General features: G+C 43.2%; 1 protein-coding gene across 2 annotated transcripts in view; it reads left to right on the forward strand.

Moving 5' to 3' along the window:
• Positions 1–15154, forward strand: part of mbd4 (methyl-CpG binding domain protein 4) — a 28320-nt gene that overhangs the window by 8528 nt on the left and 4638 nt on the right. For both annotated transcript variants that reach the window (XM_063067748.1, XM_063067747.1), the window contains exons 4-7: positions 506–568; positions 669–803; positions 2718–2867; positions 14448–14551. In XM_063067748.1, coding sequence (XP_062923818.1) covers positions 506–568; positions 669–803; positions 2718–2867; positions 14448–14551 — 452 coding nt within the window. The remainder of the gene's footprint in view (positions 1–505; positions 569–668; positions 804–2717; positions 2868–14447; positions 14552–15154) is intronic.

Genomic DNA, 15154 nt, shown 5'->3' on the forward strand with positions numbered 1-15154 from the left:
AGGGCTGATTGGGCTGCTCCTACTTCTTCCGTACTGGAGGACTGGTAGACCATAGGCACTTAAACAACAGTTAGAAGTTTGTTCATTTTTCTACAACAAATGGCCCAAAAATTTATTTTGTCTCTTTCTGTTTTAAGAGTGGAAACAGATTAGACTGCAGATGCTGGAATCTAGAGAGAAATGGACAGTTGACATATCAGGATAAGACTTATCATCTGGACCCAAAACATTGATTGTCCATTGCCTGACCTACTGAATTCCTGCAGCAGTTTTTTTTTATTTGCTCTTTGGTGGAAGCTGGGGTCACAGGTTTGTGGGTGAATGGTCAACTAGGTGGAAAGAGCAAGTAGCGACTCAAAAAGATAATCTTTTTGTCACTATCACTTCTGATTTAGAATATTCTTTTAAATTATATTTCTCTTAAATTAAAGGAGTATTTTGCCTGCCATTAGTATTTGTCTGTCATTGCATCTGCAGAGTCAATGATATTTTTTTCTCTTAACAGTAAAAAGGAAGGTAGAACGGAGGAAAAGCAGTCCATACTTTTCTGGGAAGTATGCCAAAGAAGGTATGTGGAGCACCGTTATTCAGATGAGAGTTTGATCTGTGATGTGAAATGGGACTAGCTATTCATGTGAACTGCATTTTGTGCATTTTTCTTTTTAAAGCTTCTAGTCCTCCACGGCGCAAAGCTTTTGTCAAGTGGACTCCTCCTCGATCACCTTTTAAACTTATCCAGGAGACACTCTTTCATGATCCTTGGAAGCTTCTTGTTGCAACTATTTTTCTTAACAGAACCTCTGGTGAGTTTGTCTTTGTTGAATGCATGACATAAAAGAATAAGGAGCTGGCAGCAAGTGGTTCAGACTTGGATTCTCAGAGTCATTCGAGTGGACTGAGCTTTGATTGCTCTACAAAGCAATCAGCCGATCTGTGTTTGGTTTCTCCATTGTAGAACTGATCATATTGTGAAAATCAAATTCCATACATAAGATCGGAAGAGGTGCTGGAAGAAGAATGGCTGACCACCACCTCCAACATTTTGTGCGAACTTAATGGCAAATAACTGCACCCAAAATGTAAAAATTACTGTGCTATAAAATAAAATTTACCAATTTGTCTATTAATATGAAACTCTTACTAATCCTTTTGTTTTAACTAATATTGGTGACAATTATTTCATGGTGTTAAAGAGGATGATTTAGACATCTACAGCACATTACAGGCCCTTCGGCCACAACTTGTGCCAACCATGTAACCTACTCTAGAAACTGACCAGAATTCCCCTAGTGAATAGCTCTCTATTTTTCTAAGCTCCATGTACTTATCAAAGAGTCTCTTAAAAGGCTGTATTGTATTCGCCTCCACCACCATCGCCAACAGAGCACTCCACGCACCCACCGCTCTCTGTGTGGAAAAACCTGCACCTGACATCCCCTCTGTACCTACTTCCAAGCACCTTAAAACTATGCCCCCTCATGTTAGGCATTTCAGCCCTGGGAAAAAGCCTCTGGCTATCCACACAATCAATGCCTCTGGCTATCCACACAATCAATGCCTCTCATCATCTTATACACCTCTAGCAAGTCACTTCTCATCCTCCATCTCTCCAAGGTGAAAAGACCAAGTTCACTCAACCTATTTCGTGGTACATGCTCTCCAATCTAGCAATATCCTTGTAAATCTCCTCTGCACTCTTTCTATAGTATCCACATCCTTCCTGTAGTGAGGTGACTAGAACTGAACACAGTAGTGGGGTCTGACCGAGGTCTTGTATAGCTGTAACAATACCTCTCATCTCTTGAACTCAGTCCCACAGTTGATGAATGCCAACACACCATACGCCTTCTTAACAACACTGTCAACCTGCGCAGCAGCTTTGAGTGCCCTATAGACATGGACTCCAAGATTTCTCTGATCTTACACACTGCTGAGTCTTAACGTTAATATTGTATTCTGCCTTCAAATTTGACCTTCCAAAATGAACCACTTCGCACTTATCTGAGTTGAACTCCGTCTGCTACTTCTCAGCCCATTTTTGCATCCTATCAATGTCCTGTGACAACCCTCCAGACTATTCACAACACCCCCGGCCTTTGTGTCATCAGCAAACTTACTAACCCACCTTTCTACTTCTTCATCCAGGTCATTTCTAAAAATCACAAAGGGGAGGGGTACCAGAACAGATCCCTGCAGAACATCACTGGTCATCTACCTCTATGCAGAATACGAACCATTTACAACCATCCTTTGCCTTCTGTGGCCAAGCCAATTCTGGATCCACAAAACAAGGTCTTGGATCCCATGCCTCCTTGCATGAGGAACCTTACTGAATGCTTTACTGAAATCCAAATACATTACATTCACTGTTCTACCTTCATCAAAATCTTTACTTCCTGTTCAGGCTAACGTGGAGTAGTGTGATAAATCACCAGCTAATACAGATTTTTGACTGACCTTAACCTACCATCTCAATTGATGCAAATACAGCAGACAAAACTGCCCAGAGGTTGCCAGAGCTTATCAGTCACAAATAGTTGTTATGTATAATGGATCTGAGTTACTTCCGAAGAAAAATGGGAGATTGATCCTGTTTACAACCTGCTTTTCTTTGTCTTAATGACAATGTTAGATGCTTAAGAAAGTATTGGAATAGTATTTCAGAATCTTAATCTTAATTTGAGATGAGACTGACATGAGTTCTTTCCTCATACTAGGCAAGAAGGCTGTTCCTGCACTGTGGGAGTTTCTGGAGAAGTACCCTTCTGCTGAAGTAGCCCAAGCAGCTGACTGGATGGAAATGGCAGCACTGCTGAAGCCACTTGGCCTGAATGAGCTGAGAGCAAAGGCTATCATTAGGTTTTCTGGTACTGTTTCTCAACTGTTCAACAGGCTTACACTTATGTTCCAGTTCAGATGTTCAGTCTACTTGTGAAACCATTTCTTGAAGCCTTGGGTTAGGAGGTCGGGGAGAAGTGAATCCCTTGATGACTATAATAAGATTAAGAATATCCTTAAGAGAGAGATTTTGTAGGGCATGAGGTGGATCTGATAGGTAAGGGTAAGGAAAATCCCAAGAGAATCTGTAGATATTTTGAGTAAAGGGATGGCTAGATTCCCAGCAGATCAGCAGGGCCTCCCGTGTCTCAAGACATAAGAGATGAGTGGGATTTTTAACGAATATTTCTCCTTGGTGTTTATTGAGTAGAAATTCATGGTTGTTCATGAGATAAGGGGAACATTTCAAGATGTTTTGGAGAACATTTATATTACCAGGGAGAAGATATTTGAAGCCTTACAGTGCATTAAGGTGTATAAATCTCTGAGTGCATCCTTGGATTTTGTGGGAGGCTAGAGAAGAAACTGCAGAGGTCCTTGCTTCATCATCAGCCACTACTGAAGTTCCTGAAAACTGGAAGGCATTATTCCATTGTTTCAGGATGATAGCAAGGACAAGCCAGGCTGATCAGCTGGTGACAGTGGGGGAAGTTACTGGAGCACATCCTGAGGGACAGGATTTGCTTTGGAGTCGGCAAGGCTTTGTGCATGGGAAATCATTTTTGACAAATCTTTAGATTTTTTTGAAGAGGTAACCAAAAGGGTAGATAATGGTCACCTGGGTGTACTGGGCAGTACAAACATGTTGGGACGGAAGGGCCTGTTACTTTGCTGTGTCTCTTTAAAAAATAAGGCAGTAAATGTTTTAACAAACTATGAATAGTAGTGCAGTACAGAATACAAGTGCATAGTTAATTTAAAATGGTGTTATGGGCAGCCAGGTTAAAAAGGCATTGAGCGCTCTAGCCTTCATCAGTCAGGGCCATTGAGTGATGTTGCAGTTGTATAAGTTGTTGGTGGGGCAGCACTTGAAGTATTGTGTACAGTTTTGGTCATAGGAAAGACATGGTTAAATTGGAAAGAATACTGAGAAGATTTATGAGGATGTTGCCAGGACTAGAGGAAGATATTGGCTAGGCTAGGTCTTTATTCCTTGGGAAGTAGGAAAATGAGGGACAACCTTATATAAGTGTTTGAAATTGAGAAGCATAGATACAGTGGATAAAGTTTTTCTTTCCCCAAAGGTGGAGTCAAAACTAGGGGGCATTGGTTTGATGTGAGAGGGGAAAGATTAAAAGACACCCGAGGAGTAACTCTTTCATGCAGGGAGTAGTGACTATGTAGAATGAGGTGCCAGAGGAACAGCCAGGTACAACAGTATTTGCATTTTGATAGGAATATGGAGGAATGGGGCTTGGAGGGGTATGAGCTGCACAAAAAGACATTTGGACTAGCTGGTGGACAGCATGATCAGTGTGGACTGGTTGGGCCTAAGAGCCATATTGCTCTACTCTGTCATGGCTGTCTACGACATAGGACAAACTTTTTCAAGCTTTTCGTTTTTTTTTTGCTATATCTTTAAAAGTTAGGATGTTTTTTCTTCTACAGTTATTTCCAATCCTGTATACAGAGAAATCTACAGCACATTACACATTCTTTCCACAATGTTGTGCTGACCATGTAACCTACTCTAGAAACTGCATAGAATTACCCTAGCGCATAGCCCTCTATTTTTCTATGCTCCAGATACCTGTCTAAGAGTGTCTTAAAAGACCCTATTGTATCCACCACCACCACTGTCGCTGGCAGTGAATTCCATGCTCCCACCACCCTGTGAAAAACATACCCCTTACATCCCCTCTGTAGCTACTTCCAAGCACCTTAAAACTGTGCCCTCTCATGCTATCCATTTCAGCACTGGGCAAAAGCCTCTGACTATCCACACGATCAATGCCTCTCATCATCTTATACACCTCTATCAGGTCACCTCTCATCCTCCGTCGCTCCAAGGAGAAAAGGCTGAGTTCACTTAGCCTTTTCTCATAAGATATGCTCTCCAATCCGGGCAACATCCTTGTAAGTCTCCTCTGCACCCTTTCTATAGTTTCCACGTCCTTCCTGTAGTGAGGTGACCAGAACTGAACACAGTATTCCAAGTGGAATCTGACCAAAGTCTTGTATACCTGTAGCATTACCTCACGGCTCTTGAACTCAGTCCCACGGTTGATGAATGCCAACACACCATGTGCCTTCTTAATGACATTGTCAACCTGCGCAGCAGCTTTGAGTGTCCTATGGACACAAACCCCAAGATCTCGCTGATCCTCCATACTGCCAAGAATCTTATCATTAATATTATATTCTGTCTTCAAATTTGACCTACCAAAATGAACCACTTCACACTTATCTGGGCTAAACTCCATCTGCCACTTCTCAGCTCAGATCTGCATCCTAACAATGTCCCATATTTCACCATATTTTTAGATTGACAATTCCAGGACCTGCTGAGTGAAAAATATTTACTACTCTACCTTGGAATATGTTCAGAATTGGGCCATTTGGCCCATCAAGTCTGCCATTCTATCGTAGCTGATTTGTTATCACACTCAACTTCATCATCCTGCTTTCTTCAGGTCTAAGACATATGACATATTTCCAAATCTTTACCCTTGGATTGTTAACCTGTTTACCAAGGGATTTTCTTTTTAATCTCCCTTTTTCCGGGAAGAACCGTCTTAACCTTTTCAACCTTTCCTTAATTGAAATTGCTGGTACACTTCCTAATATTTTTATTTTTTTTCTGATGAGGTGGATGGAATTGTTTTCAGTAATGTAGCCGAGGGTCAACATTAGCACATTGAGGAAGGGAGAGTTTTTGTTTTAACCTCTGTTGTTAGGAGGAGATTGGCGGGAGGTGTTGCTTCAAATTGACCATCACTGCAAATAAAAGTGAACTTTGACCATCAGCCCATAGAATATGTAAATGTACAAATGTCCACAATAATAACTCCTCACTACTGTGGGTATCATTTAAAGTGTTGTGAGAGTCTATACTAGCACTAGCCACTCACACAGTGTGTTCCACATCCTGATAAAGCTCTACGTGAAAAAGTTAGTCCTCAGATCCCCTCTCTGTACCCTCTAATTTTAGATATCACTGCTAGGGAGAAAAAATTCCTACAATCTACCCTGTCTATGTCTTTCATAAAGTCATAGAGTGTGAGAGCACAGAAACAGGCCCCTTAGCCCATCTAGTCTATGCTGAACTGTTATTCTGACTAGTTCTATTAACGTGTACCTGGACCACAGCCCTCCCATTCCCCTCCCATCCATCTACTTATCCAAATTTCTCTTAAATGTTGAAATTGAACCCACACCCACCACTTCTACTGGCAGCTCGTTCCACACTTGTACCACCCTCGGAGTGAAGAAGTTTCCTGTCAAGATCCCTTTGAATATTTTTGTGACACCCTTAACCTGCAACTACACCTGTGAGGACCACCACCTCCACCTTCTTCCATTCAAATCGTTCTAGTCTCTCCTCTTATTTGAAATGCTGCATCCCAGGGCAACATCCTTGTTGTAGCGTGGATGAAATCACCAGAGAGACAGAGTCATTGGTAGATACAAAGCAGCTTCTTTATTCCACACAACAAGCAGGCATCATACAGACGGAGACGCTTTCAGCAGAAAGGTCTGCTCGCCCAATGTGGGCTCGACATTTATATGCTAAACACAAAGGCAGTCGCTACTTAAAAAGTTACAGACAATGTTTCCTATTGAAGCTACATACAAAATATCACACCATCCTTTCCTTCCGACGCCAACATGTCTGGGTTGGTATCCACAGCCTTTAGGAATGCAGTTAAATCCACAATACACTTATTTGGCATTTCACATGCTAACATAGAAGACAATTAATATTTATAATGTATAGATAGTACTGTCTTCAAAACTACAGCATCAGGTCAAACTATGGTACCAGAAGCATCTGGTATTCACACCATTTTAGGAAACGCATTGTTGTGGACTCAATCTACAGTACTTTGTCAAATAGAAGTCTGGTGGCCAAAGTCATTTAAGTGTAAACAAATCCCAAAAAAACTCACTCTTAACAGTCACTCCTCTTGGCCATCCTGGACAAAAATTAAATTTGTATCAGGAAAGGCCAACCTAGGAGGATCTGCTCAAATAGGGCAGCAAAAAATACCCTGTTTCGAAATTCCCCCCCAATCTTATGTACCTCTATCTATCCTAGCATTACCTAATCGCTACCTACCAAATGTTAAGCAGAGAGGCTGTTCCAAGTCTTTAGAAATGCGGCTCCTTTTGTGTGCCTGTCGCTCTTTCCTTATAGGCTGACTGCAACTTAGTCACATTCCTTTGTCTTCATTCCTCTGGTCACTGAAACTCTCCTTCCAGGAGCACCCACAGGCTCTCTCATCAATGAACAGGAAGGGGTTGGGGTGGCCTGTATGTAAACGTCTGTAAGGACCGCTCCCCGGTGGCACCCCCTTCCGAACTGTTCCGTCGATCACTGGCTCAACTGCTGAAAAGGGCCCAGCTCCTTAGACTGGGGGTGACTGCTTTCAGATGCCGTGTGCAGTCTGAAATGCCATCGAAGTGGTGGAACTTGCCGTCTCTGCTTTAACTCAAAAGTCCCTCCCCGTCTATTTCCCAATAAATTTCTATACTATGCTATAAAATTAATCATCTACCTTCAGCAACCAGCCTTCTTTACAGAGTACCATCATCATCACACTTTAGCAGGCTATTCATGGTTTTCCAACATGCTCTCAGTGTCTTCTGCCACGCTCTCAGCGTTTTCTGCCTTTGCGTTTTCTCCGGGTATGTTTTCATCAGCTGTGGTCGGGTCTGGCATGGCTGGCTGGTGTTCCTCTCTTAGGTTCTCTGTAATTACATGGTTACTGGGTACACTTGGTTCCCCATTCTGTCTGTGGGAGCAACAAGAGGGTGAGTCGTATGCTTTAACCTAGGTCCATTGTTTCCACTGGCTGCCTCGCCGAGTCTGTACACAGACTCATTGGTTAAGAGTACCGTCTGTGGTCCTAACCCCGGCCTTTCTGGCAGCACCCTCGCCATAACTTGGTCACCGGGCTGTGGAAGAACTATCCCCTTTCCCCCTGGCTCTCTCTGATCAGCGATTTGCTGTTGTTGTTTCCCTCGGTCCTTTAACACTTTAAGTTGGTTCCAAAGGTCTTTCACATATTGTGTCATTCTATCCCTGTAAGCCCCAGGCTCCCCGCAACCCGTAATTACCCCATAAGGGAGTCGCATTGCTTGCCCCATCAATGATTCGTAGGGGCTGAGACCCAAAGCGCAGTTCGGGATTGCGCGCAATCTCATCAAGATTCCTGGTAATACATCAACCCATATCTTTCCTGTCACAGCTATAGCTTTGGCTAACGCATTCTTGATTGTACGGTTCATCCTTTCTACCATCCCTGAACTCTGGGGGTGGTAGGGTACCTGGAACCGTTGTTGAATCCCTAGCAGACGGCACATTTCCTTCATCACTTTCCCCGTGAAATGTGCTCCCTGATCTGAATCCACCTGAACTGGGGTTCCCCACCTTGGGAGGATTTCCTGAACTAGGATCCATGCAGTAGTGCGGGCGGTACAGTCCCTTGTTGGGAAAGCCTAGGCTGGCCACACAACGGGTCACAAAGTATCCCACTCCTGACACCAAATGTTGTAGCGTGGATGAAATCACCAGAGAGACAGAGTCACTGGTAGATACAAAGCAGCTTTATTCGACACAACAAGCAGGCATCATACGGACGGAGACGCTTTCGGTAGAAAGGTCTGCTAGCCCGATGTGGGCTCGATATTTATATGCTAAACACAAAGGCAATCGCTACTTAAAAAGTTATAGACAATGCATAGACATTGTTTCCTATTGAAGCTACATACAAAATATCACACCATCCTTTCCTTCCGACGCCAACATGTCTGGGTTGGTATCCACAGCCTTTAGGAATGCAATTAAATCCACAATACATTTATTTGGCATTTCACGTGCTAACATAGAAGACAATTAATATTTATAATGTATAGATAGTACTGTCTTCGAAACTACACCATCAGGTCAAACTACGGCGCCAGAAGCTTCTAGTATTCACACCTTTTTAGGAAGCGCATTGTTGTGGACTCAATCTACAGTACTTTGTCAAATAGAAGTCTGGTGGCCAAAGTCATTTAAGTGTAAACAAATCATCTACCCAAAAAAAACTCACTGTAACAATCCTGATGATATTTCATTGAACCAGTCATGACTTGTTGCTGTGACCAGCTGTGTCCCAACCAATGTCTGCATAGAATATAGAGAGTTACAGCACAATACAGGTCCTTTAGCTCATGATGTTTTGCCAACCTTTTAACGTACTCTAAAATCAATCTAACCTTTCTCTCCTACATGGCCCTCCATTTTTTTTCTATCATTCATGTGCATAATTAAGAATTTCTTAAATGTCCCGAATGTATTTGCCTCTGCCACCTCCTCTGGTAGGGTGTTCCATGCACCCACCACTCTCTGTGTAATAATCTCCAATCACCTTGAAATTATGCCCTCTCCTGTTAACCATTTCTGTTCTGGAAAAAACGTCTTTGGATATCTTTGCCTCTTACCATCTTGTACACCTCTATCAAGTCACCTGTCATCCTCCTTTGCTCCAAAGAGAAAAGCACTAGCTCGCTCAACCTATCTTCATAAGACATGCAAACAACAGGAATTCTGCAGATGCTGGAAATTCAAGCAACATACATCAAAGTTGCTGGTGAACGCAGCAGGCCAAGCAGTATCTATAGGAAGAGGCGCAGTCGACGTTTCAGGCCGAGACCCTTCGTCAGGACTAACTGAAGGAAGAGTGAGTAAGGGATTTGAAAGTTGGAGGGGGAGGGGGAGATGCAAAATGATAGGAGAAGACAGGAGGGGGAGGGATAGAGCCGAGAGCTGGACAGGTGATAGGCAAAGGGGGATACGAGAGGATCATGGGACAGGAGGTCTGGGAAGAAAGACAAGGAGGGGGGGTGACCCAGAGGATGGGCAAGAGGTATATTCAGAGGGACAGAGGGAGAAAAAGGAGAGTGAGAGAAAGAATGTGTGCATAAAAATGAGTAACAGATGGGGTACGAGGGGGAGGTGGGGCCTAGCGGAAGTTAGAGAAGTCAATGTTCATGCCATCAGGTTGGAGGCTACCCAGACGGAATATAAGGTGTTGTTCCTCCAACCTGAGTGTGGCTTCATCTTTAACACTCAGGTTGGAGGAACAACACCTTATATTCCGTCTGGGTAGCCTCCAACCTGATGGCATGAACATCGACTTCTCTAACTTCTGCTAAGGCCCCACCTCCCCCTCGTACCCCATCTGTTACTCATTTTTATGCACACATTCTTTCTCTCACTCTCCTTTTTCTCCCTCTGTCCCTCTGAATATACCTCTTGCCCATCCTCTGGGTCACCCCCGCCCCCGTCTTTCTTCCCGGACCTCCTGTCCCATGATCCTCTCGTATCCCCTTTTGCCTATCACCTGTCCAGCTCTCGGCTCTATCCCTCCCCCTCCTGTCTTCTCCTATCATTTTGCATCTCCCCCTCCCCCTCCAGCTTTCAAATCCCTTACTCACTCTTCCTTCAGTTAGTCCTGACGAAGGGTCTCGGCCTGAAACGTCGACTGCGCCTCTTCCTATAGATGCTGCTTGGCCTGCTGCGTTCACCAGCAACTTTGATGTATGTTGTTTCATAAGACATGCTCTCTGATCCAGGCAGCATCCTGGTAAATCTCTCTAAAGCTTCAACATCCTTCCTATAATGAGGCAACCAGAACTGAACACAATATTCTAAGGTTGGTCTAAACAAGGTTTTATAGAATTGCAGTATCACCTTCGGGCTCTTGAATGCCAACACAGCACATGCCTTCTTATTGATCCTATCAATTTGTATGGCAGCTTTGAGAGATCGATGGATATGAAACTCAAAATCCCTCTTCCTCCACACTGACATAGGGTCAGAGAATGTCGAATCTTTGTGGGTGGGGGAAAAAAACCATTATGGGGATCATATATAAGCCTCCCAAGAGGAGCCAAGATGTGGGGTTCAGATTGCAAAGGGAGGGAATTTAAGGCATGTAATAAGGGTAATGTCACAATTGTAATGGGGACTTCAATATACAGGGGGATTTGGAAAATCAGGTTGGTGTCAGATCGCAAGAGGGAATTTGTTGAATGCTTATGAGATGGCTTTAGAGCAGCTTGAGCTCGAGCCTACTAGGGGAGAGGCTATCTTAGATTGGGTGTTGTGTAATAACCTTGATTTTATTAGTCAGCTTAGGGGGAAATGATCGTGATATGATTCAATTCATACTGCAGTGTGAGAGGGAGAAGCATAAGTCACATGTATCAGTATTGCAATGGAAAGAGGCATGAGAGAAGAGCTTGCCCAGGTGGATTGGAGGGAAATGCTGGCAGGGAAGACAGCAGAGCAGAGGTGACTGAAGTTTCTAGGAATAGTTTACAAGAATAGGTTAGATATGTCCCACAGAAGAAATAGTTCACAAACAACAGGGCTAGGCAACCATGGCTGTCAAGGGAAGTTAAGGACTGCATAAAAGTCAAGGAAAGGGCATATAAGGAAGCAAAAGTTAGTGGGAAGTTAGATGATTGGGAAGCTTTTAAAATCAACAAAAGGCAACTAAAAAAGCTATAAGAAGGGAAATAATGAAATGTGAAGGTAAACTAGCCGATAATATAAAGCAGGATACTAAAGGATTTTTTTTACAGTCATATAAAGAATGAAAGGGAGGTGAGAGTTGATATTGGACCGCTAGAAAATGATGCTGCTGAGGTAGGGGGACAATAAATGGCAGGTGAACTTAATGGATACTTTGCTTCAGTCTTTTCTGTGTAAGACACAAGCTGTATGGCAGAGGTCTGTGGGTGTCAGGGAACAGGAGTAACTGCCATTACTATCACAAAGGAAAAAGTGTTAGACAAACTGAAAGGTTTTAAGGTGCATAGGTCACCTGGACCAGATGGACTACATCCCAGAGTCCTGAAAGAGGTTGCTTAAGAAATAACAGATGAATTGGTCATGATCTTTCAAGAATCACTTGATCCTGGCATAGTCCCAGAGGAATAGAAGATTGCAAATGTCACTCCACTCTTTAAGAAGGGAAGAAGACAAAAGAGAGGAAATTATAGGCCAATTAACCTAACCTCAGTAGTTGGGAAAGTGTTTGGAGTCTATCATTAAGGATGAAGTTTCGAGGTACTCAGAGTCTAATGATTAAATAAGTACAATTCAGCATGGTTTCTCTGAAGGGAAATCTTGCCTGACAAATCTGTTAAGAGATCTTTGAGGAAGTACAAACAGGATGGACAAAGAAGAAGCAGTGGAAGTCATTTACTTGGATTTTCAGAAGGCATTTGATAAGGTGACACACAAGGCTGCTTAACAAATCAAGTCCTGTGGTGTTACAGGAAAGATGCCAGCATGGATACAGGAATGTCTGACAGGCAGGAGGCAGTGAGTGGGAATAAAAGGCCTTTTCTGGTTGGCTGCCAGTGACTAGCAGTGTTCCTCAAGGGGGGATGATGGCTTTGTGGCAGTTTGCAGATGATACAAAGATTGGTGGAGGGGCAGGTAGTGCTGAGGAAGCTGAGGCAGCAGGACTTAGACAAATTGGAAGAATTGGCAAAAAAGTAGCAGATGGAATACAGTGTTGGGAAATGTATAACATTGCATTTTGGTAAAAGGAACAATTGGTAGACTATTATCTAAAGGGAGAAAAAATTCAAACATCAGAGATGTAGAGGGACTTAGGAGTCCTTGTGCAAGACTCCCTGAAGGTTAATTCACAGGTCGAATCTGTGGTAAATGCAATGTTGCCATTTATTTCAGGGGAGTAGAATAGAAAAACGAGATAATGCTGAAGCTTTATAAGACACTAGTCAGGCTGCACTTGGAGTAATGTCAACAGTTTTGGGCCCCTTTTCTCAGAAAGGATGTATTGTCATTGGAGAGAGTCCAGAGGATGTTTCCAGGAGTGAAGAGGTTAACATGAGGAGTGTTTGGCAGCTTTGGGCCTGTACTCACTGGATTTTGAAGAATGCATGAGGATCTCATTACAACCTACTGAATGTTGAAAGGACTAGATAAGGTGTATTTCCTATGGTGGGGGTATCCAGAACTAGAGGGCACAGCCTCAAAATTAAGGGGTGACCTTTTAGAACAGAAGTAAGGAGTAATTTTTTTTAGCCAAAGAGTGGTGAATCTGGAATGCTGTGCCACAGACTGCTGTGGAGGCCAAATACATGGGTATATTCAAAGCAGAGGTTGATGGATTCATGATTGTTCAGGGTATCAAGGGATATGGTGAGAGGGCAGGTGTATGGGTTGAGTGGGATCCGGATCAACCATGATGAAATGGCGGAGTGGACTCAATGGGCTGAATGGCCTAATTATGCTCCTGTGTCTTAAGGTCTTATAGTCTAATCCTGCCTTTCATTCTGTATTTTGCCTTCAAATTCGACCTTCCAAAGTGAATCATTTCACCCTCTTCTGGGTTGAACTCTATCTGCCACTTCTCAGCTCAGCTCTGTATCCTGTCAGTGTCCCATTGTAATCTACGGCAACCTTCTACGTTATCCACCTTCATGTCATCTGCAAACTTACTAACCCACCTAAGTCATTTATAAAAAACAAAAACGGATGGACTCCCAGAACAGATCCTTGCAGAACACTGCTGGTTACCGATATCGAACGGAATCTCTCCATCTGCAACCACCCTTTGCTTTCTATTGTCAAGCCAATTCTGAATCCACACAACAAAGTTTCCCTGGATCCCATGCCTGCTGACTTTCTGAATGAGCTTACCATGGAGAACCCTTTCAAACACCTTAGTAAAATCCTTAAACGCCACATCCACTACTCTACCTTCATCAATGAGTTTTGTCACATCCTCAAAGAATTTTGTCAACCTTGTGAAGCCACCATGAGACAAAGCAATCATACTAAATGCTCATAAAATCCTGACTCTATGAATCTTCTCCAATAATTTTCCCACCACTGAATTAAGACTCAATAGTCTTCATTTCCCAGATATTCCGATTTTCTTTCTTAAACAAAGGAATAACATTTGCCACTCTCCAATCATCTGGCTTTCCCCATGCGTGCAGTGAGGATGCACAGATCATTGCCAAAGGCGCAGTAATGTCTTCCGTTGTTTCTGGTAGTAACCTAGTGTATGTCCTGTCTGATCTTCGGAACTCAATGATTTTTCAAAAGATGGTATAAGCTGTTTGGGTTGGGGAGTCTGGGATGGGCTTCAGCAAATAACCCCACACATGCTTGACTGCCTCTGAACTTGGGCCAGAGCTAACCATCGCCAGTGTTTCTGGCCTTGTGGGCTGCCTCCATCTAAGGGAAGGTGAAGTATTCTCACTTTGTTGAAGAAACAAATCTGGAATGGGGATTCCATAAAAGCTTTGATATGGTGTCTGTTGAAGATGGTCAGAACACAGCTGAATGTTGGTATTTGCACCATTAACATAATTGCTGGATGCTTACAGTGCCTTTACTCTTCCTGTAATAGACGAGTTCCTCACCAAACAGTGGAGGTACCCAATTGAACTGCATGGAATTGGAAAGTATGGAAATGATTCCTATAGGATTTTTTGTGTCAAAGAATGGAAGGAGGTAAGAGTTAAAATTATTTTTTTATATAAATAAACTTCCAGAATCAACTTGTGCAGGGTTGCTGAGAAGAGAATACGTATCCACATTGAATTGGCAGAGCAGAGCAGGCCAGTGACAACACTGTTTACATTTCTGAGTCCTGACGAAGGGTCTCGGCCTGAAACGTCGACTGCACCTCCTCCTAGAGATGCTGCTTGGCCTGCTGCGTTCACCAGCAACTTTGATGTGTGTTGACTGTTTACATTTCTCTTTATTCTCCCCAAAATGCCCTATTTTATCTCAGTTTGTCAGCATCCTTTTTTGAATTAGTGGTTGCTTGATTTTCATGGAGGAAGAGCCAGATTTGTAGAAACATAGAAAACATTCAGCACAATACAGGCTCTTCGGCCTACAAAGCTGTGCCGAACATGTCCCTACCTTAGAGCTACCTAGGCTTTACCCATAGCCCTCTATTTTTCTAAGCTCCGTGTATCCGTCTAGGAGTCTCTTAAAAGATCCTATCATTTCCACCTCCACCACCACCGCCGGCAGCCCATTCCATGCTCTCACCATTCTCTGCGTAAAAAAACTTACCCCTGACATCTCCTCTGTAGCTACTTCCAA

The sequence above is a fragment of the Mobula hypostoma genome, chromosome 15, assembly GCF_963921235.1.
Source record: "Mobula hypostoma chromosome 15, sMobHyp1.1, whole genome shotgun sequence".
Taxonomy (NCBI): Eukaryota; Metazoa; Chordata; class Chondrichthyes; order Myliobatiformes; family Myliobatidae; genus Mobula; species Mobula hypostoma.